This window comes from Colius striatus, chromosome 23 (assembly GCF_028858725.1).
Source record: "Colius striatus isolate bColStr4 chromosome 23, bColStr4.1.hap1, whole genome shotgun sequence".
NCBI classification, from domain to species: Eukaryota; Metazoa; Chordata; class Aves; order Coliiformes; family Coliidae; genus Colius; species Colius striatus.
The window spans coordinates 6,358,123-6,377,235 of record NC_084781.1 but is presented as its reverse complement, the minus strand read 5'-3'; the positions used below and the strand labels follow the sequence as shown (position 1 = coordinate 6,377,235).

General features: G+C 65.6%; 6 protein-coding genes across 10 annotated transcripts in view; 1 reads left to right on the top strand and 5 right to left on the bottom strand.

Annotated features, from left to right (window-relative positions):
- Positions 1-36: 36 nt before the first annotated feature.
- On the bottom strand, positions 37-3,773 carry ZPR1 (ZPR1 zinc finger). The gene is made up of 14 exons (XM_062014110.1): positions 3,627-3,773; positions 2,951-3,112; positions 2,784-2,874; positions 2,578-2,648; positions 2,338-2,424; positions 2,137-2,259; positions 2,004-2,057; positions 1,828-1,894; positions 1,592-1,662; positions 1,211-1,300; positions 1,013-1,123; positions 817-903; positions 619-684; positions 37-269 (listed from the first exon to the last, which is right to left on the bottom strand). Exons 1-14 carry the CDS (start codon positions 3,744-3,746, stop codon positions 141-143), a joined length of 1,329 nt encoding a protein of 442 aa, XP_061870094.1. The 5' UTR covers positions 3,747-3,773; the 3' UTR covers positions 37-140.
- Positions 3,774-4,496: 723 nt separating this feature from the next.
- On the bottom strand, positions 4,497-6,123 carry APOA5 (apolipoprotein A5). Its single transcript, XM_062013916.1, has 4 exons — positions 6,026-6,123; positions 5,805-5,880; positions 5,592-5,703; positions 4,497-5,394 (listed from the first exon to the last, which is right to left on the bottom strand). Exons 2-4 carry the CDS (start codon positions 5,851-5,853, stop codon positions 4,497-4,499), a joined length of 1,059 nt encoding a protein of 352 aa, XP_061869900.1. The 5' UTR covers positions 5,854-5,880; positions 6,026-6,123.
- A 534-nt stretch (positions 6,124-6,657) lies between these two features.
- APOC3 (apolipoprotein C3) lies at positions 6,658-10,823 on the top strand. 2 transcript variants are annotated; one of them, XM_062014112.1, is made up of 4 exons: positions 6,658-6,672; positions 10,242-10,301; positions 10,422-10,548; positions 10,655-10,823. In XM_062014112.1, the coding sequence occupies exons 2-4, from the start codon at positions 10,244-10,246 to the stop codon at positions 10,749-10,751; spliced, it is 282 nt and encodes a 93-aa protein (XP_061870096.1). In that variant the 5' UTR covers positions 6,658-6,672; positions 10,242-10,243; the 3' UTR covers positions 10,752-10,823. The 2 variants fall into 2 exon arrangements, with proteins under 2 accessions (XP_061870096.1, XP_061870095.1); XM_062014111.1 differs by lacking the exon at positions 6,658-6,672 and adding an exon at positions 10,100-10,143.
- Positions 7,402-8,723, bottom strand: APOA4 (apolipoprotein A4). The gene is made up of 3 exons (XM_062014252.1): positions 8,675-8,723; positions 8,427-8,553; positions 7,402-8,329 (listed from the first exon to the last, which is right to left on the bottom strand). Exons 1-3 carry the CDS (start codon positions 8,721-8,723, stop codon positions 7,402-7,404), a joined length of 1,104 nt encoding a protein of 367 aa, XP_061870236.1.
- Positions 10,824-11,201: 378 nt separating the features above from the next.
- Positions 11,202-12,692, bottom strand: APOA1 (apolipoprotein A1). Its single transcript, XM_062014253.1, has 4 exons — positions 12,608-12,692; positions 12,445-12,500; positions 12,113-12,266; positions 11,202-12,035 (listed from the first exon to the last, which is right to left on the bottom strand). Exons 2-4 carry the CDS (start codon positions 12,485-12,487, stop codon positions 11,438-11,440), a joined length of 795 nt encoding a protein of 264 aa, XP_061870237.1. The 5' UTR covers positions 12,488-12,500; positions 12,608-12,692; the 3' UTR covers positions 11,202-11,437.
- Positions 12,693-13,491: 799 nt separating this feature from the next.
- SIK3 (SIK family kinase 3) overlaps positions 13,492-19,113 on the bottom strand; it is a 62,892-nt gene continuing 57,270 nt past the window's right edge. For all 4 annotated transcript variants that reach the window (XM_062013990.1, XM_062013991.1, XM_062013989.1 and 1 more), the window contains 4 exons: positions 16,180-16,343; positions 15,539-15,671; positions 15,108-15,274; positions 13,492-14,979 (listed from right to left, as the gene is read on the bottom strand). In XM_062013990.1, the coding sequence (XP_061869974.1) occupies positions 15,117-15,274; positions 15,539-15,671; positions 16,180-16,343 (455 nt within the window). In that variant the 3' untranslated portion in view covers positions 13,492-14,979; positions 15,108-15,116. The remainder of the gene's footprint in view (positions 14,980-15,107; positions 15,275-15,538; positions 15,672-16,179; positions 16,344-19,113) is intronic.

Here is a 19,113-nt window from a genome sequence, read left to right as displayed (position 1 = left end):
CCTTACCACCACCACAGCGACAGACACACACACGGCTACCAGACAACTCCTTTTATTCGGGGGCTTCCTCCCCACACACGCGCAGCCGGCTCCCCCCCAAACACTGAAGCTACCCAGGAAGAGGCGGACGGCGGCCGTGGCTACCGGCCTGCACCTGCCTCGTAGCCCTCTGTCTTCATGTCGTTAAGGCCCAGGTCTTCGTTCTGCTCGAACGTGCGCTCGTAGCGCTCCACCTGCAGCTCCGGGTCCTCATCTGGAGCGTAGACATTCTGCAGGGTGAGATGCTGCCATCCTGCACAGCCCTCCCCAGGTACCAGCCCCTCCCCCAGCAACCCCAGCCCTGCCACAGCACAGCTTCCCTCCCTCCCCCAGGGCGGGGCTTGTCCATCCATCGTCAGAGAGTATGACTCAAGGCCAGAACAGCCCCTCACCCTGGGAGCACACATCACTCCCTTCCCACAGAGGCACCAGTGGTTTCCTGTGCCTGGATGGAGCCCCAAGAGCTCCCAGAGCCCCAGGGGAACCTGCTCACCCACACAGACCAGGGAAATAAAGCAGAACATCCCCCACACGGCTCAGGAGACGTGCAGTTCACCTTTCCAGCACACAGCAGCATACCTGAAGGTAGCTGTTACCCGCAGGATCATCCATGATGAAGCGAGCCTTCATCTTGCCCTCTATGATCTGCCAAAGGGAGCACAGAGAGGGATGAAGGCTCCTTCTGCCCCTTAAATCCCTCTGGCACACCAGAGGAGAGGAATGGCAAGGAGAGGAATAGCCAGATGGCAGAGCGTGGAAAATCAGGAGCAGACTCACCTCCTGCAGCTTCCCCAGAAACTCTTGCAGCTTTTCCGTTCTGCTGGGTGTGGAACTGTCCCCCAGGCTGAAGGGGTTTCTCTCAACCTGTCAGAGCAGGGCCCGGTGTCTCAAGCAGCTGAGAGCTGCCCAGCCTCAGGCTTCACAAGGAGGGGCCGTGAGCTGCTCCAGGCAGCAGAAGCACAGCACTGCTCACCAGGTCTCGGATGTCCTTCAGCAGCCCTTCCAGCGTGGTGAATTTCCCCCCCAGTGCTCCCATCCCCAGCTCGAACTCCAGCTCTGGGATCTCCACACTGCAGGTCTCTGACTGAGGGGAGGGACCTAGTGAGACCCTAGCAAGGGGAGTCAGGGCTCGGGGAAGTCAGGGCCAAGTGCCTTCCCCCAGGCTCCCTACCTTGAGGACATCCCTCGTCATGTCGCAAGGGTCTGTGATCCGAAGGGTAATCCTGGTGCCCTGTGGCTCAATGGCTCCTCCAGACTTCACCTAGGAAGGGCCAGCAGCACATGGAGCTCCTCCTGACTCAGTTTCCCCCTTTCAGGTGTTTGGGAAGGCCCCTCAGCCCCAGCCTGACCTGGTACAATCATCAGGTTGTACCCTCTACAAGAAGGAAGCAAGGAGCTCTGCTGCAGCCTGCTGATGCTGCCTCCCTCCCAGAGTGGCTTCCCAAACAGCCACGCTGCCAAGCAGAGGCCAGGGGCTGAGAAACACCTACCCAGGGAAGCACAGACCAACCTCCCGCTCCCAAAACAGAGAGGCTGGCAAGTTCCAGCTCACCTCATTGGTCCTGTGCCCGCAGGAGTCACAGTTGGTGGCCATGATAATCACCTCCTTGAAGTGAGGGATTTCTGGAGCAGGCAGTTAAGGAAAAGGCTATATACCTCAAAGGAGCTGCCTGTGGCAGGAGGCAGCTCAAGAGCAGCTCCAGGGCAGAGCTGCAGCCCAATGGGCTCTACTTAGAAGCTCCCCAGGAGGAGTACACAGAGCAGCCCCCAGCCCCCCACCAAGGATACGGACTAGCTTCATATTGGTGTTGGCTGGAGCATTGCACTCGGGGCAGTTGGTGTTGAACTGCAGGACCTACGTCAGAGGAAGGGAAAGGAGAACCAGAAAGTCCCAGCCAGCCCCCGCAGCCTGTCCTGGGGGCTGGAGACCCATGCACAGCCACCGCTCCACCCCAGTCACCCACCTCGTTCCTCAGGTCCTCGGCAGGCTCAGCTGGCGTCTCATCCAGCTCCTCTTCCTGCAAGGGGGATGCCAGAAGCAGCGTCAGTTTCTCTGCCTCAACGCAGAGCACGAGGGGCAGCAGCAGCCCCCATTACCTGCAGCCCCAGCATGGCAGCCTGCTGCGGGCTCCTCCTGTAGTGAGTGACCAGCAGCGCGTCGTCCCTCTGCGGCGCCCGAGGGTTCTCCACAAAGCTGTTCCCGGAAGGATCATCAAGGACCTACAGGAGAGGGGAGCCTAGGGAAGCTGTCCCATGCTGCCCTGTGCAGTAAGGGCCCCAACTCCCACCCACACTCACGAAGGTGAAGGGGGAATGCACTTCCTTCAGCTGCTTCAGCTTGACGATGAACTCGTCAATCTTGCTGGCCACTTCTTGGTCCGTCGCCTGCAAGAGAGGCCACGTTTGAGACAGGGCCTCTGAGCTGAAAACAGCACTGACAGCAGCGCTGAACACAGCTCAGAACGCTCCTCCCAGCAGCAGCAGGAGATGCCAATGCAGCACTGGCCAGGAGCAGTTTGCCCTTGCCCAGCAGCTTACCCTGCGCACGGGCTGGTCCTGCTCCAGGCCCGCGACAGCCCGGTCAATTATCCCTTCGATGGTGGTGAGCACTTGAGGAAGAAACAGAAGCCCTTATGTACAGCCCAGAGCTGCTCCCCTGCCCTGTCAGCTCCCACCATCCCTGGCAGCCCCCCATGCACAGCCCCCTCCCTCTGACAGGACAGGTCCTTCACCAGCACACCCACCTCCCTTCTGGGTGAACGCAGGGATCTCAAAGTCCAGCTCTGGAATCCGAGCCGTGGCACAGTCGGTCTTCACCACCTCCCTGTTCATGTCCTGCAGACGACAGCCAGACAGCAGCGTGAGGGTGGGGGCAAGGCCACTGGAGGGAGGGGAGGGGGTCTCTGCTCACCTGCCGGGAGGCCACGGCCAGGCTGTAGCGCACGCCCTGCTCCTGGATCCTGCCCGCGGACTGGATCTCCGTGTTGGACCAGGAGCAGCTGTCGCAGGTGAAGGAGCTGACGATGATCTCTTTGAAGAAGGGGATCCTGGTGAGCAGGAGCCGCGTCACCCCCTGCGCAGCGAGGGGCTTCATGGGAACCCGCGGCCTCGGGCCACCGTCCACCCCCAGCCCCCTCCCTCCGGGGCACATCCCCACCAGCTCACCAAACCCCCACTCTCCTCTCCCAGCCCTCCAGCTCCTACTGCAACCACACGAAAGGTCAGAGGAGACCGGTTACAGCAGTACGCCCGAGGTCCAGATGCAGAGGTGCTTTGCAGGTAGAACTGATTTTAATGCGAGCTGGTGTAACCAGCGCGGGCTGCGCGGTCCGCGGGCACGCAGCGACACCGCCGGAGCTCTTCCCACGGCACCCACGGAGCCACGCTGAGGAGCCACTCCGCATGCGCCCGGGCCCCTGTAGAGCGCTGCCTCCTTTCCAACTCTCAATCAGCGTTGGCAAGTGTTTTTCTCCCGCTGCGGGACACGCCGCGGCGGGTTGCTCCCGCTCCTGCCGCCCCGGTTCCCGCCGCGGCCCCGCACGCCGCCGCCCGCCCCGTCCCGTCCCGCCCCGTCCCGGCCGCCTCACGTTGCGGAAGCAGTTCATGCACAGGGACTCGATCTCTGCCGGGCGCTGCTCGCCGTCCTCGGCGCTGAGGGGCCGGAACAGGGGCCCCCCGGCGCCCGCCGCATCCCGCACGGCCGCCATGCCGCCGGAACGGGCCCGGACGGAACGGGCCCGGACGGGGCGGACCCGCCGTGACGCGCCGTGACGCGCAGCGGCCGCCCGGCCTCCGGCGCAGCCTCTATCGCGGCGCAGTCCCGCCCCCGCTGCTGCCGGGCTCCAGCCGTCTCTCGTTCACGGCCCCCAAAGCCTGGCTGTTTTATGCCGGCGCGCTTGGGAGTTGGAAATGAGCGATAATTGCAAGCAAATGGTTAAAAGGGCCCGAAGGCAGCGGTGGCCGCTTGTCCGTGGTGCTGCCACCTGTGAGCTCCGCAATCAGCCGACGGAGGGAGATTTAAAGGAGCCTTAGGGCTGCAAAGCACTTCTGCTTCGCCGACAGACGGCAGAGCTGAGCAAACAGCTTCAGTCCCAGACTGAGACCATTGCTTCATTAAACTGTGGCATGAGTATCACGGGCAGCACCCCTCGGACACCCCTAAAAATGAGGATGAGCTGAAAGCAGTACACGCTAAACATCTGTGACTGTTCCTCAGCTCTGCGCTCAGACGTGCCCTTGTACTGCAGGTGGCACAGGGTGGGCAGGGAGGGCGTTTGGGGTCAGGGGTGTGAGGGGTGCTCCCTCCTTTCTCGGGGTCTGTGCGTCAGGAGGAGCGGCGCCAAATAAAGTCACACAGCTGCCTAACGCCAAATTGAGTGTCAGAGAGCTTCTTCTGGCCTGGAGTTGGGTAACACCCGCTGCCCCCCTCCCCTGCCCCCACCCCCAGCCCCGTCCCGTCAGCGATCCTCCGCGCCCCGCTCGCCCAGGCTGAGGGACAGGTCCCTCCAGAGGGCATCCAGGCGGGCACGCAGATCCTCCACGGGCACTGGGCCGTCGTGGGTCTCCTCTGGGAGCAGGGAGGGTGGCGAGGAGGAGAGCTTCAGCCTCATCTCCTCCGTCTCCTGGTCGAGGGCGCGGGTGAAGTCCTGGATCTGGCGGTGGGTGTCCCTGCGGAACGCCTCCACCCGCCGCTGCACCTCCTGCGCCAGCTCCTCCGTCGGCTGCCGGGGGCTGCCTGAGGGGAGGCTCAGCTTCGCCTTCAGCTGCTCCAGGTTCCTCTGGATCTTCTGGTGCAGGTCCCTGGCGTTGTGAGTCAGCTTGGCGGAGAGCTCCTGGATGTAGCGGTTGACCTGCTCGGGGCTGGCCCGGCTGTGAGGGACGACGTTTCTGTGCAGCTCTTCCACGTTGCGGTGGATCTCGGTCACCAGCCTGTCCGCGTACGGGTGGAAAATGTCCTTCACCTGGTCGGCATGGAAGGAGATCTTGTCGGTGTAATGAGCCATGAACTGCTGGAGCTCATCCACGCCCTCCAGGAGCTGAGCCGTGGCCTCCCGGGTGGGGATGAGCTGCCGCCGGAGCTCCCGGGCTCGCAGGGACACTTGGTCCAGGAGCTCCTCCGTCAGCGGCTGCAGACGGAAGTGAAGGTCTTCCAGGTGCTTGCCGACCCTGTGGTGGACCTCGTCCACGTACGGGGCCAGCTTCACCCGCAGGCTCTCCAGCTCCTTCCTGATGACCTTGCGCAGGCTGGCAGCGTCCTGGTCGAGCCGCGGCTGGAGGCCTTTCTCGAGGGGCGGCAGCTTCCCCAGGACGTGGCCCACGCGGCTGACCCCCTCCGGAACGCCTTCCTTCAGGCTTCTGCATGAGAGGGCAGGCGTGGCTGTTGAGCACCCCAGACTGTCCCCACTCTTTCCTAATGCACCCATAATAAAGGCTGTTGGTGGCTGTAGGGGCCATCCCCGCGAGCTTTGGTGTCCCTGGGAAAAGAGTATGGGGGAGCCGCCGGGCTGGGCGGCGTGTGCAGGGACCGTGGGCGGTTACAGCGTTGTACTCACGCGATATCCCTGCCCAGCTTGCCGCTCTGGCCCTGCTCCGGGCTGTCTTTGTTGCTCGTCAGTTGGCTCAGGTACTCCCAGAAGCCGCCCTGTGCCGGCTCGGCCGGCGGCACTGCGGGAAGGAGGACGGCGGTCAGTTGGGCGGCCACGGTGCTGCCCACCCCTGGTTCCATCCCAGCCCTCCCCGAGCGAGCTCCTCCGCTCAGCACCCACCAGACAAGGTGACCAGGAGGGTGAGGAGAAGCAGAGCGTTCAGCAGCATGGTCCGTGGGGCTGGCTTGCTGTCGTCCTGCGGGAAGCAGGAGGAGAGGGCACATCAGCCACTAGGGCTGCTCTCAGCACTGCTGTCTGAGCTCCCCTCCCCACTTTCCCCAGGGACCTCTCTCCCGGGCCCCCTGAAACACAAGCCCACAGCGCGGCCCCCAGCCCCTCACCTGGCTCTGGGTCACCTCCTGCGTCCCTCCTGCCGGGTCCTGGCTCGTGCCTCCCGTTATAAAGGTCGGGTGAGCGGCAGGGGACTGCGGGCGATTAGGCGCGGCTGCGGGGGGGGGGGGGGGTGCTCTGTGGACCTCACTCCCTGTAAACACAACGTGGAGGTCCGCGGACGCTCCCCAGAAGTGACGTGGGGGCTGATCATCTGACCGCCGGCCGCCCCGTCGCCTGCCCCACGCCGCCCCCGACCCACCGGGCCGAGCTCGCCGCGGCCGCGGGCAGCCCTGACGCCGTCGGGGCTGCTCTGTCCCTCCCCGAGCCCCCCCGGCCGGGAGCGTGCCCCAGCGCCCCGGCAAACGGCGGCTTTCTCGGGACGGGTCCCATCCTGACCTGTTCATCGCAGAGCCCGCCGGGGCTGAGACCCGCTTCGGAGCCGACCCCTGCTCCGGAGCCGAAGGTGTGCAGAGCTGGTCCGGCGCCGGGGCCGCTTATTGCGGCTCGCCGGGACGCCAAACCTGCCGAGTCTCCGTGAGCTCGGAAACAGCGACATGTGGAGCTGCTGAGGCCGGGCGCCTAACCCGGGAGAGCACTGCAGGGTTTGAGCCGAAGTGACCAACCGGCACGGACCAGACAACGGCGGCGGCGGGGGGTAAGGTCCGGCGTGCCGCAGGGGTGAAACTCCAAGCCCTCCTCCCTCCCCTGGCACCAAAGTCCACTCAGGTCCCTCGCCCGTGTGGGCACACGGCTGCACCCCTGCTCTGCCCACTCCTGTGACCACGGGGCACGCACTGCCAGAGCAGCTCTTGGGGAGCCTGCTGCAGATGTGGCTCCAGCTCCCTTCCCTTCTCCCTGGGCTGGCAAGCTCCTGGGGACAAGGGCTGCTCCCTGCCTCTCTGAGCCTCATTGCATCCAGCCGTGGTCCCTGGGGGCTGTGGGGTCAGGGGATGAGGTGATCATCACTCCTGGCACAGCCTGCAGAGACCCAGCCCCCGCGGGGGCAGCTGGTCCCATGGCAATGGGGCCGCCTGCCAGGGCTCTGACCCCTCAGGAGCCCCTTGCAGCTGCTGCAGCTGCCCAGCGCAGTGAAGTCCTGAGCCTTGACCCTTTGCTGATGGGCAACCCACTTGCAACCATGATGCCCACCTCTGTCCCCTCTCCCAGGCACCCAGGGCCCAGACTAGCAGGTGCCACTCTCCCTGGGCTGCCTGTGCCAGGGAGCCACGGCGGGGCGCTGCAGACAAGGATGGACACTGCAGACAAGGATGGACACTGACCAGCATGTGCATCACAAGGGGACAGTTTATTTCTGCTGCAGGCAGGGGCCAGGAATGCTCCCGGGCCGGGGAGTCAGGTGGCCCCGGGGGGCTGGGGGCGCGTCTCAGTTCTCTGGCAGCTGGGCAGTGCTGAGGAAGGCGGCCACCTTCTCCCGCACCTCCTTCTCCAGCAGCTCCAGGTGGTCCTCCAGGCCAGCAGCGCCCGAGTCCAGCTTGCCCCGCATCTCCTCCAGCCGCTCCACCAGCTGCCGCCCGAAGTCCTGGCCGAAGGGGGCCGCCTGCTGCCGGAAAGCCTCCACCGTCTGCCCCATGCGCTCCTCCAGCTGCTGGGCCAGCGGGGCCAGCCGCTGCTGCAGGCTCTCCGCATCACTGCTGGCTATCTGCCGCAGCTCCTGGACCAGCGGGCTGAGCTGGGCCCGCAGCTCCTCCGAGCTGGCAGCCAGGCGGGTGCGCAGCTCCTCCGTCACCCGCTCCATCTGTGCCGTCAGGCTCTCCAGCTGCCGGTTGAGGCCGTCCTGCACCTCCTGGGTGTAGGGGCTGAGCCCGCGCCGCAGCTCCTGCACGCTCTGCTCCACCTGTGCCTTCAGCTCGTCGGCCAGGGGAGCCAGCTTCTCCTTCAGGCCCTCCACCCCGCCGTCGATCTGCTGCTGCAGCCGGTCGGCGTAGGGGCTGAGGGAGGCCTGGATGCTCTCGGTGTTCTCCTGCAGCCGGTCCCGCAGCTCGGTGGCGTAGGGCTCGAGCGCCTGCCGCAGCTCCCCGGCGCCACGGTCCACCTGGGAGCGCAGCTCCTCGGCATAGGGGCTCAGCTTGGCTTGCAGCTGGCGGATGTTGGTGCCAATCTGCTGGTGCACCTCGTCGGCGTAGGGCGCCAGCTTGGCCTGCAGCTCCGCCAGCTCCTGCCGGATCTGCTCCTTCAGCCGCTGCGAGTCCTGCGCCAGCTGCGCCTGCAGCTCCTTGGCGAAGGGCACCAGCCGCCGCTGCAGGTCCTCGGCGTAGGCGTTGACACTCCGCAGGTTGCTCTCCAGGAGAGTGCTGGGGAGAGGGGGACTGTCAGCATCCTCCCGTGCCCTGAGCCCCCCGGTTGCCCTCATGCCCCCCCTCCAGTGCCGTGGCCCGTGGCTCTGCTCACTTGAGCTGTTTGGTGATCTCAGCTTGCTGCAGCTGCTCCGCCGTCTCCTTGGCATTGCTGCCCAGCTCGGTGAAGTACTTCCAGAGCACACTGGCCACCTCATCTGGGTTGACATCAGCCCGAGCCCCTGCAAGCAGAGCTGGGGATCAGCGCGGGCACAGTCCCGCTCGGCAGCTCCATGGCGGACAGCAGGTCCCTGTTGCTGCCCAGGGGCAGGAACCGTGCCCAGAACCCAAAGGCCACCTCACCTGAGACCGCAAGGAGCACCAGGACGAAGGCAGCCACCTTCAGAGTCATCCTGAGTGCTGTGGGATGCCTGTGGGAGCACAGCGAGGGGATGAGAGGAGCCTTGCAGCCCCCCGTGGCCCCTCCCACCATGGGCTGGGAACCCACTGCCTCCCACCCCTGGTGCAGCCACTCACCTGCGCTGCTGCGGGCTGCGGGTACGTGCTCTGCTGCCGACAGCCCACTGCTATTTATGCAGCCTTGGCGGCTTCCACGCGGGCTGGGACCCAGCCCCGGGCTTGGACTTTAGCAAGGTCACGACGTGGAAGCTCCTGACGTGTGCATGGCCCTGATATCACCTGCTGCTCTGACATCGCCCCCAGCCCCACCATCGCCCCCCAGCCCTGCCATCATTCTTAGCCCTGGCATCGCCTGCAGCCCTGCCAGCTCCTGCTGGGGTGCCAGGGGCCAGGGCACAGAGAGAATATAGGGGCATGCATGGACACCTCAGGGCAAAGGAGACATTGCACAGTGGGTACAGCCCTGTCCCTCCGTGGGATGCGGCGATGGCCTCACGAGTTGTGCAGTACTCAGGGTGCACAGTGAGGCAGGGCACAGGGTCTGGGGGATGCTGCAGGACCCCTCAGCCCTGCTGCTGGCTGTGCTATGCCAGGGACATACAGTGGGGCAGGGGAACGGGTCCAGGGGGATGCTGTGGCGGATGTGTGGAAGCACACAAGACTCTGTAGGTGCAGGAGAGTGTCACTGCCTCCCCTTGTGGGCAGGCTGCTGGGGGAAGCCCGAGGGAAGGACCTCGCAGCTGAGAGATGCTGCGCCTGTGCAGTGCCTTGGCCTGGAGCTGGGACCTGTGGGTGGCTCCTGGCGCATGCCCCAGGGATGCAGCCCTAAGCACAGCCCGTCCACAGCCTGGTGAGCCTTCTCAAGGCTGTGGGCCAGCACTGATGTGTCCCTGGCCAGGGCAAAGAGCACGACTGGAGGGGCAGAGACTGGTCGGGCACTGGTCACCACACCAAGGTCCCACAGAGCCTCGCAGAGCCCTGGGCAACGCCAGCCCCGTGGCATCGTGCCCGACCCAGTGCCACTGGATGTCACCCGTGTGTCACATGCGCCCACGCCAGCCCCATGCACACCAGCATGCACATGCATGCACACATATGTGCACAGGAATGCACACGCTCGTGCATAGGTGTGCACATACACATGCACGGGCGTGCACACACTCGTGCACGGGCACGCAGGCACATGCAGCGCCGCAGGCAGCCCCCCGCAGCCGCCCTGCCCGGGGATTTCCCAACGCCTGGCAGGGAGGCCGCTCCACGGCAGAGCTGGCGCTGGTGGCTGCGGCTGCAGTCGTGCCCCCTCCCCGCCGGCCCCACCACCCCGACCTTTGCACAAACCCCCCCGGGGGCAGCTGCGGGAGGGTATAAAGTGGGAGGTCGGGGCCGACCCCGCGCAGCAGAGACCAGCACAGGTGAGCGGGGAAGCCCCCGGCGAGGGCCGTGCCGGGAAGGGGTTGGGGTCGAGACCCCCGCGGGACGCCCCACGCCACATGCTCTGCTCTCTCCGCAGCCATGAAGCCGTCGCTCCTGCTCGCGCTCGTCTGCACGGCCGTCCTGGCAGTGGGAGCAAGTAAGGGGCTGGCGGGGGCTGCGGCGGGAGGGACACGGGCTCGGGGCGCCGGGGAGCCTGCGGGGCGAGGCGGGGGGCACGGCCCCGGCCCCCGGGCACCCACGAGCCTCCCGCTGCCAGGGGCCTACACGTCGGAGGAGCCGGAGCCGCTGTTGGAGAAGGTGCGGGAGTACGCACAGAAAGCCACGGCCATGGTGAAGAACGCCCTGACCACGGTGAAGGAGTCGGAGGTGGCTCTGCACGCCAGGTGCCCGCGCCCCCCCCGCCAGCCCCGGCACCCGAGCGGCTCCCGGCCGGTTCCCCGCGGGGCTGCGGCGCCGGGCCCCGCTCTGAGCCCCCTCCTCCCCTCGCAGGCAGTGGCTGGCGGACAACACGGACCTGGCGAAGCAGAAGCTGAGCTGGCTGAGGGAGCAGCTGGTGGAGCTCTGGAAGAAGAAGGAGGCCGCGTAGCCCCGGGGGGCGGTCCGGGGGCCGTCCAGCCCCCCACCCGCGGTCGCGGTTCTTGTAATAAAGCGGCGCTGAAGCAGATGGCTGTGCCGGTGCCTCCGGGGGAGCGGGGGCGGGGGGCGGCCGGGGGGAGCGAGCACGCGGGGCGAGGAAGGGCCGGGACACATGACGGGGCACCGGGACCCCTCGCCACGGGCTGAACTCCACTCGCCACCGCCCCCGCACGCGTGGTCGGGGTAATGGAAACCAGCTGCTGCAAACCGGGGAGGGGGAAAACCGGCTTCTGCAAAGCCGGGCTGGCCGTGCTCCACTGCCCATGCATCCCGCGGAGAGTCCCCAGACCCAGCCTGCCAGCTCCCCGGCCCCCCGCGGGTCCTCCCGGCACCCTCTGCCCAGAGCACCCCCGGCTCCCCCCCTCCGCAGCATCCACTGCAAAGACTGAGCGAGCTCCAATAACTTAAGTCGTGTTTATTTGACAAAAGGAAGGCAAAGCGGAGACCAATGCCGGTTCGGGGAGGGGAGGCGGTGGGAGGGGAAGAGCGGGGTCCTGGCCTGGCCCGGCCCGGGGGGTTCCTCAGCCCATCCTCAGAGCCCCCCCGGGGGGTGGGAGCAGGCCGGGGAGGGCAGGGAGCAGCCCCGGGGCGGCTGCGGGAGCGGGGCCGGGCTCAGTCCCTGTCCCTGGCCGCGCCTCAGGCAACGCTCTTCTGGAAGTCGTCCAGGAGGGTGATGATGCGAGCCTTGAGGTTCTCGGCGTAGGGCGTGAGGCGCTCCTTGAAGTCCTGCAACAGGGGCGTCATCTTCTCACGCATGTTGCCGAGGTGCTCCACCAGCTTGGCCTGGTACTCGGCGGCCTGGGGGATGCCCTTCTCCCGCACTTCCTCCAGCTTCTGGCTCAGCTTCTGCCGCAGCTCGTCGCTGTAGGGGGCCAGGTTCTTGCGCAGCTCCTCCACGTGCCCGCGCAGACGGTCCCGCGCCTCCTCAGCCACGGGGGTCAGCTTCTCCTGCATCAGCTCCACCTTCTGCTTGGTGAGCTCCTTCAGGTCCTGGGCCACGGGCGCCAGGCGCTGGCGGTACTGCTCCAGCTCCTCCGTCCACTTGGCAGAGAACTGGTCCAGGAAGGGCCGGATCTTCTCCTTCACCTCCTCCAGGTCCTTGGTCAGCTCCTGGCGCAGAGCCTCTGTGTCCTTCAGCCACATCTCCCGCACCTCCTTGTAGTAGGGGGCCATGTCCTCCCGCAGCTTGGCGGCGGCCGCGCCCAGCGTGTCGAGGTTGTCAGCGAGCTTGAGGCTGCGGGGAGCGGCGGGAGGTCAGGCTCGCGGCCCGGGGACCCCTCCGCCGACCCCCCGCGCGCCCCCCACACTCACTCCAGCTGTTTGCCCACGGCGGAGGACTCGAACTGGGCGATGGCATCCTTGCCGCTGGCCTTCACCGTCTCCAGGTACACCTCCAGCATGTCCTTGAGGCGCTCCAGGGGCGCCTGGGGCTCATCGCGCTGCCAGAAGGAGCGGGCCTGGGTGCCTGCGGGGAGAGCGCGGGGTGCTCAGCACGGCCGGGACGGCGGCGGGACCGGCGCGGCTGTGCCCGGCCCGGGAAGGCTCCGGGGAGCCGCTCGCCGAGCGCTTGGGCAGCGGCCGCTTGCAGCCCCGTCCCGCGGGGGCTGGCGGCTGCCGCGGCTCCGGCCCCGGCTGGACCTTACCTGTCAGGCAGAGCAGGGCGAGGGCCACCACCACGGCTCTCATCTTTGCGCCGAACCTGAGGGCAGAGCGAGAGAGTTGGGTGCCGGGAGAAGCCCCGTGCGAAGCCGCGCGAGGGGTCCCGGCAGCGGTGGGACTCGTTCCCCGCGCCGCCGCGGCTCTCACCGCGTCTCTGCTGCCGCTGCCGTGCTGCCGCTCGTCCCGTCTGAGCCGGCCGCTTCCCCGCCGCCGCTATTTATGCAGGAGGGGGCCGTTCCCGCCGGAGATAAGGCAGCGCTGCAGCCCAAGAAGCCGCTCCCCGGCGCGGGCGATGTGGCGAGTTAGAGTTCAAGGATCGCGCGCGTGGGCCAGCGCCGCGGAGCGCGGCTTTGGCAGCGCCGGCGCCAGCGGCGGCTCCCCGCGGGACGCGCCGGCCCGGCCAACCGGCCTGTTTACGCTCCCGGTGACCCAGATTCCCGCTGGCGGCCGCGGCCTCGCCGGGGCCCCTCGGCAGCCCCCGGGGATTGGACGGCAGCCCAGGGACAGGGCTTATACTCCCAGGGATTTGGCCTGCAGTACCCGGACCCTCGTCCTCCCCGCCTGCCACCTCGCTGGGCCTCTACCCCCTGTCCTTACCCGGGTTGGCGAGACCCCCTCCCCATTCCCCGGAAAATCCCCAACACAGAGATCTCAGGAGCTACGTGTCTCCAGGCACCTCTCACCAGCCCTCCCAGATACCAGCCTGACAACCCCAAACTCCCCCTCAGCCCACAGCTGCTCTGTAGCCAAACTGAGGTGCTGCCCCGTCCCGCTGCCACCAGCCCGGGGACCTGCAGCAACTGGGGACACGGCCCCGAGCCCAGGGGAAGCCGCCTGGCGAGAGGGGCTGCGGAGACGGGCAGGCAAGCCTGGCTGATGCCAAGGGGTTCCACACCACGAGCTGGGCTGGGCCGAACGCTGCGGGCTTGGGGAAACCCTCCCTGGGGCAGGCCAGGGCTGAGGGGAGGAAGACAGAAGCGGGGCCGCTGTCCCACCCTGAGACTGTGCAACAAGGCAAACAGGAGACCGAGGAAGATCATCATCATGGTTTTATTTGTCATGATCCCACTGTCCAACTAAGTGACGAGTTGCAAGTGACCCACCAAAAGAAAAATGGACTGAAGGTTTACCGAAACGTTTCTGTTTTTAAGTCCCAACGTCGACGAGGAAGAAAAAAATACTTCCAGACATTTCCAAACCCCAGAAATAATAGCAAAGTATATTAATATACATTCAACATATACTGCGCGTGTCGGGGACTACGATACAAAGCCATGGTAAAAAAACGTGTGATGCTGCGAAACGGCGCGAGGTCTGGCATGGCCCCGCTCGGCCGCCTCGCCCACAAGTACAGTGTCATGTAAACAGAAGGAAAACGAACCAAAGGTACGAAGGAGCGAGCGGAAGGCTTCGGGGCTGCCCTGGCCGGGGGGACCGGGGCGAGGCTTCGCTCCCGCCTGGGACGGCGTCAGCGGCGTCCCGGGGCCGGGGGAAGGACAGCGAGGTCACCTCTGCCGTGCTGGTCTCACACTTCCTGCTGTGCAAACTCAGGAGGGGCTGCGTCGGTTGAGGTGAGGGGGGGGGTGTCTGTTTAATCCTCGTTTAAAAAATATCCCAGAAAAGTGTCAGTAAGAAGGGTCTGAGCTGTGGCTTGTAGAGTCCCGAAGGCAACGGTGACGCCGAGTGCTGCCGAGCCCCGGCCGGGGGGCTGCGGGCGCCGGCTGCCGGGGGAGCCCGGGGAGGAGGAGCGGGAGGAGCTCTGCGCGCGTGGGAAGCGAAGGGCGTGAGGGACAACACCACGGTCGCCACTGGCACGAGAGAGAGAACCAGCCACAAGTACAATGGCGTGGGGAAGAGAAATCAAATACTTTGAACAGAAGGTGCAAGTCACAATTCATATAGAACAGAATCTAGTTAAAAATTCCTCTCAAACAGAAATTCCTTTCGCCTTTTATTAATAACAATAATAATAAAACAACATTTACCAAAAACAATTCCTACATGATCGGGAGGAGAAGCCGAGAAAACAAAGAGAAACTCGTCTTCCCTACGTGGGAAGCCGGGAGAGAGGAGCGGAGCCCGAGGCGGCCGGGGCGCGGGGACGGGCTGCTCCCTGGGGCCCTGCGCACGGACCCAGGCGGCGCGGGACGTGGCTGCTCCGCACCTCCCGCTGCCCTCCCTCCCGCCCTGCCCTTGGCGGGGGTCCGTCTGTCCGTCCGTCCGTCTGTCGGCCGGAGCAGCCCCCGGCGCCTGCCGGGCCCCAACCTCCACACCAGGCTCGGTACTGGGCGGGCGCTCTGCCGCCGCGCGCTCGGGCTCTCTGGTTATTTCGGTGATCGCTGGAGTTACAGGCAAATATGGCAAAAAAACTAAAGAAACCAAAGGAACAACACACTGGGCAATGAGGGAAGGGGCCATGGTATTCCAGTTAGTCAGAAATACTACGGCGATTTGGCGCGATGCTGCTAGATACTGTTGGTTTAAAATGGACCTTTTCGTTTCGAAGCTGTACACAGAGCCTGTGGGACGGGAGAGGTGGCAGAGCATTAGGAGACACACCAGAGAAGGGCAACTCTGCTGCCACCCGCTCCCGGGGCACAGCGAGGGCAGCCCTGCCCTGGCAAGGGAAGGGCAGCAGGATACTCACCCCCTCCTGTTACACCCCCGCTTGCTCCATCCCAAAGGGCACCTCCGGGTGCTTGTAGCTCAGCAGGACGTCCGTGATGCACGTCGACGGGTAGCAGGAGGTGTTGAGGTGCTGGCTGCCATCACCTAAGTTGGGATGCTCTTGACCTTCCAAACTCTCCCCACATTCTGTAAGGCCAAGGAGAACCGTCAGAGCTTGCACAGGGAGGACCAGGGAGCTACAAGGCTGTGGGATGAGGCCAGCCTGATGCACGGGAACATGCTGCCTTGGCTTCCTGCAGGAAGTCTCTGTTGCTGCTCCCATGGGTGCCCGAGGAGCTGCCCACCTGCCCTCCCCACTCCCCGGGACGAGAGGTGGATGTGGGCTGGGCACCCACCCCAGTTCCTGGCCTGGCCCCTCAGGAGCCCCCCAGACCCGGGGCAGGGCCTCACCTTCGCTGTCCCTGTCACGGAGCTGCTGACTGGCCATCAGTGACGACTGGCTGAGGACGGCGTCCGACATCCGAGCGGAGCTGAGCGCTTTCCCTGCCATCAGACTCATTCCTGGCAAGTTATCCAACTGCACCTGCGGAGACAGCAGGACACGAGTCACGGGGGGCTGAGGAGCAGGCACCCCGCTGCTCCCCCAGCTCACTGGCAGGCTTCCCAGGGACCTCCTGCCAGCCTCTAACAAGGGCTTCCACGTGCAAGTCCAAAGCGTGCGTCAGGGACGGCTTTGGTGTGGCCTGTGTGCCCCACAGATCTCTCCCGGACTAACTAGGGAAGGGCCCCTCTGACCTGCAGCAAGAGAGCTGCGGCACAGAGCCCACAGTTGCTCAGGGTGGCAATTCCCAGCAGCCCAAGCCCCAGGGGAAGCAAAGCAGCCACGCTCTGCTCTTGGCCGAGGCCCGGCCTGCCATGGCAGACAGGCTCTGGGGGAAAAACGAGAGCAGCCTTGTCTCCAGCAGCCAGCCCCGGGGCAAACTGTGAGCGGAGGAGGAGCCCTTCCATACTGAACTGCGCTGAAATGCTCCCTTCAGTGAGGGCTGGCACGGAAGCAGAGGTGTGAGGGTGTGCTCGTGCTGCAAACCTACGTAGGCATCGTCGCTGTTCTGGATGGTGTGGTGCCGCTGCAGCGTGCGGGGCCGCGGGTGCTCGCCGGAGCCGGGTCGCACGGGGTAGCCCAGGCCGTTGTGGTCGGGCACCTGCATCGCTGGGCTGGGGGAGCTCCTGTCCAGGCAGTTCCCTACGATGGACTCTTGAAAATCAGACAAGACAGAGAAATGTCAGAGCAGCAGAAGGAAGCTGCGGCTCGTGGGGATGTGAGGTCTGGGCCGGCTGCTCTGGCACCACAGCCTCCCCAACAGCACTCGAGATCCCAGAGGTCCCCCAAGCCCTCGCTGCCTCCTTTTGTGTCTGCCACAGCGGCCTGCGAGCCGGGGGCCAGGCCGGCCCTGGCTGTGCTGCCCACAGCCTCAGTTCGTTACACAAGCGGCGGGGGATGCGTCTCCCCATCCTCCCCAGCAAGGGCCGTTCCAGCGGGGCCCCTTGGCAATCCTGAGCAGCTTCATCTCGCTGCAAGAGTTGGCCGGGCTGTTGGCTTTTATCAGATGACTCCTCTCTGCCCTCCTACAATCTGCCTGCGGGAGTTCATGAGTTCTGCCTGGCAAAGTCCATCTGTGCTGCAGCTCTTGTGACCGGGGGTAAAGGCTACATTCCTACCCAGCAAAACCTCCCGTCATCAAGAACACAATGTTTTGAATAAAGTCCTGAGGTAAGGAGAAGCCTATCGCCGGGGCCACAGCTGGTAAACAGCCCCCTCCCGGCGCAGGGCCCCGCCGAGCACAAACACCGGGACGAGGCCAGGAGCAGCGGGAGCTGCCCCGAGTCACACGGCCACCGGTAGATGCCCCGGCCGGAGATGGTGCCCGCCGGGCCTCCGGCTGCCAGAAAGCTGCTCCCCAAAGAGGCCTGGTCTGTAGTTACCCAGACGCGAACAGGACCCCAGCACGGGCAGATGGCTCCCCGGGGGCCGCGGCAGTGCAGCCGGCCTGCCCTTCCTTTGCACAACGGCGGGGTTACAGGCGGTTACCAGTCAGCTTTCCCGGAAAGGCCAGAAGGAAAACATGAGGGAACAGATGTTGGCGGAGCAGAGCCGCCCACGCGCCGCTCGGGAGGCAGCTCCAACTGTGGGAATGGTCCTGGCGCCGGCAGCCTCCCGCTCCAGCTCCACAAGCAGGAAAGCTCCCAGCAACGGGCCCCGGCACAGACCCCATGGGCAACGCCACAACCAGGGCACCCACGGGGCTGCGGCTCGGGCTGAGGGACGGTGGCCCCAGTCCCCGCTGCTCTCCTCGCGAAGCCCGAGCCCGCAGAGGGACAGTCTCTCTCCTCCCCCCTCCGTAGGCTCCTGTGCCGGCCAGGCGGCCTTTGTGCCGGCGCGGCATGTGACGCTGGCACCGCGGCAGGGCCGCTGCCAGCCCCGCTCCCTGGGCCCAGCACAGGCAGGTTTCCCACGGGCAGAGTTCCCAGCCGTGTCCAGGCAACAGCTCGGCCGGAGCAGAACTGGAGCAGAGCTGCTCAGAGGCAGCCTGGGTTCGGCCGACGCTCTGAGCGGCCCCGGCAGCGGCTCCGTGGGCAGCCGGGGCTGATCCCAGGGCACAGACACTGCCCCACTGCTGCAGGGGATGCCCTGCCCGGGGGAACACATGCCATGAGCTGGGGCATCAACAGGAAGCCCAGAGTCGGGACTGAGAAAGGCTGCTGGGCAGCACCCTGGCTTGGGGAGAGGAGCCACACTCGCCACTCGGTGCCCACACACAGCGTGCCGGGCAAGGCCAGCAGCACCGGCGGCGCGGCCGGGCAGGGCCTCGGTGAGGTGAGGCTGCCCAGGCTGGAGGAACCAGGGCGGCACAGGCCAGACTCCAAGTGGGTTATTGAGGCTGGGAGGGAAGCGGGGCGAGCAGCTGGAGCTGGGGACAGGCTTTAGCACCCGAGCCCTCCCCAGAGCGCTGCAGAAGGCCTTACACAATGCTATTTGTAAACATTTGCTTGCCTTTACTCATTTACAAAGTCTTGCTGTCTAAAGTCCTTGTCCCTCCTGGAACCGGTTCCAGCAGCACCGGTACGGCGGCAGAACCTCGGCTTCTGCCTCCAGAGACTCCTGGTGCTCCCCTCACAGACCGCAGCACCACGGTGCAAACTCCCCTTCTGCTACAAAACGCCCCTCCAGAGCTCCCAAAATCTGCCTGAGCCAGGCCGAGCCTTCCCTGAGCACCACAGGGAAAGGGAGGCCTGAGAACAAAGGTATCGGGAAGCCCAAGTTGCAGCAGACCCAGTCCCGGCCCCCTGCCCGTGCCTGGGGGGCCAGGCCTTTGCCAGCCTGCCCTTCCCTCCCACACAGTCTCTGCCAGCTCCTCGCTTTCCCAACAAACCCACGTTGTGTCTGCGAACAAAGCCGTTCCCCCTGCGCCTGGGACGCTGCTCCTCAGCAATGGGGTCCCCTGCCAAGGGCAAGCCTAGGGCTTCACACCAACATGGCGCTGAATACTGATCTGCCCAGCTCGGCCTGGAAACCTCTCCTCAGCGCCCTCAGCCAGGGGCTAGCAGAGAAGGCCTGTACATACAGCCTGGGCAGCTCCTGAGTGCTCCACTGCCCACGCAGGCACCGAGCAGCAGAGGCATGACAGCTTCCAGCTCACAGAGAAGGCCTCCAGACACAGGCTGACACCTGCTCGTTTCAGAACCTTCCACCTCGAGCAGGGCTTGAGCTGCCCTGCCACTCGCTGAAGTGCCAGAGGAGCTGCTGCCAGGCAGCCGGGGCACAGGGCCCTTGGAGCTGCCACTGAGAGAAGGGGGTTCCATCAGCAGCTCAGCTGCTCCCAGCCCGCTCTTTACACAGGACAGCGAACGTCCTGGCCACACACAAGCGTGGCAGTGTGTCCCTTGGACGGGCACAGCACCCCGAGAGGCTTGTGCCATGCTGCGCCCCGGCCTCCTCCCGCCCGCACCAGTAGGTCAGGCCCCGA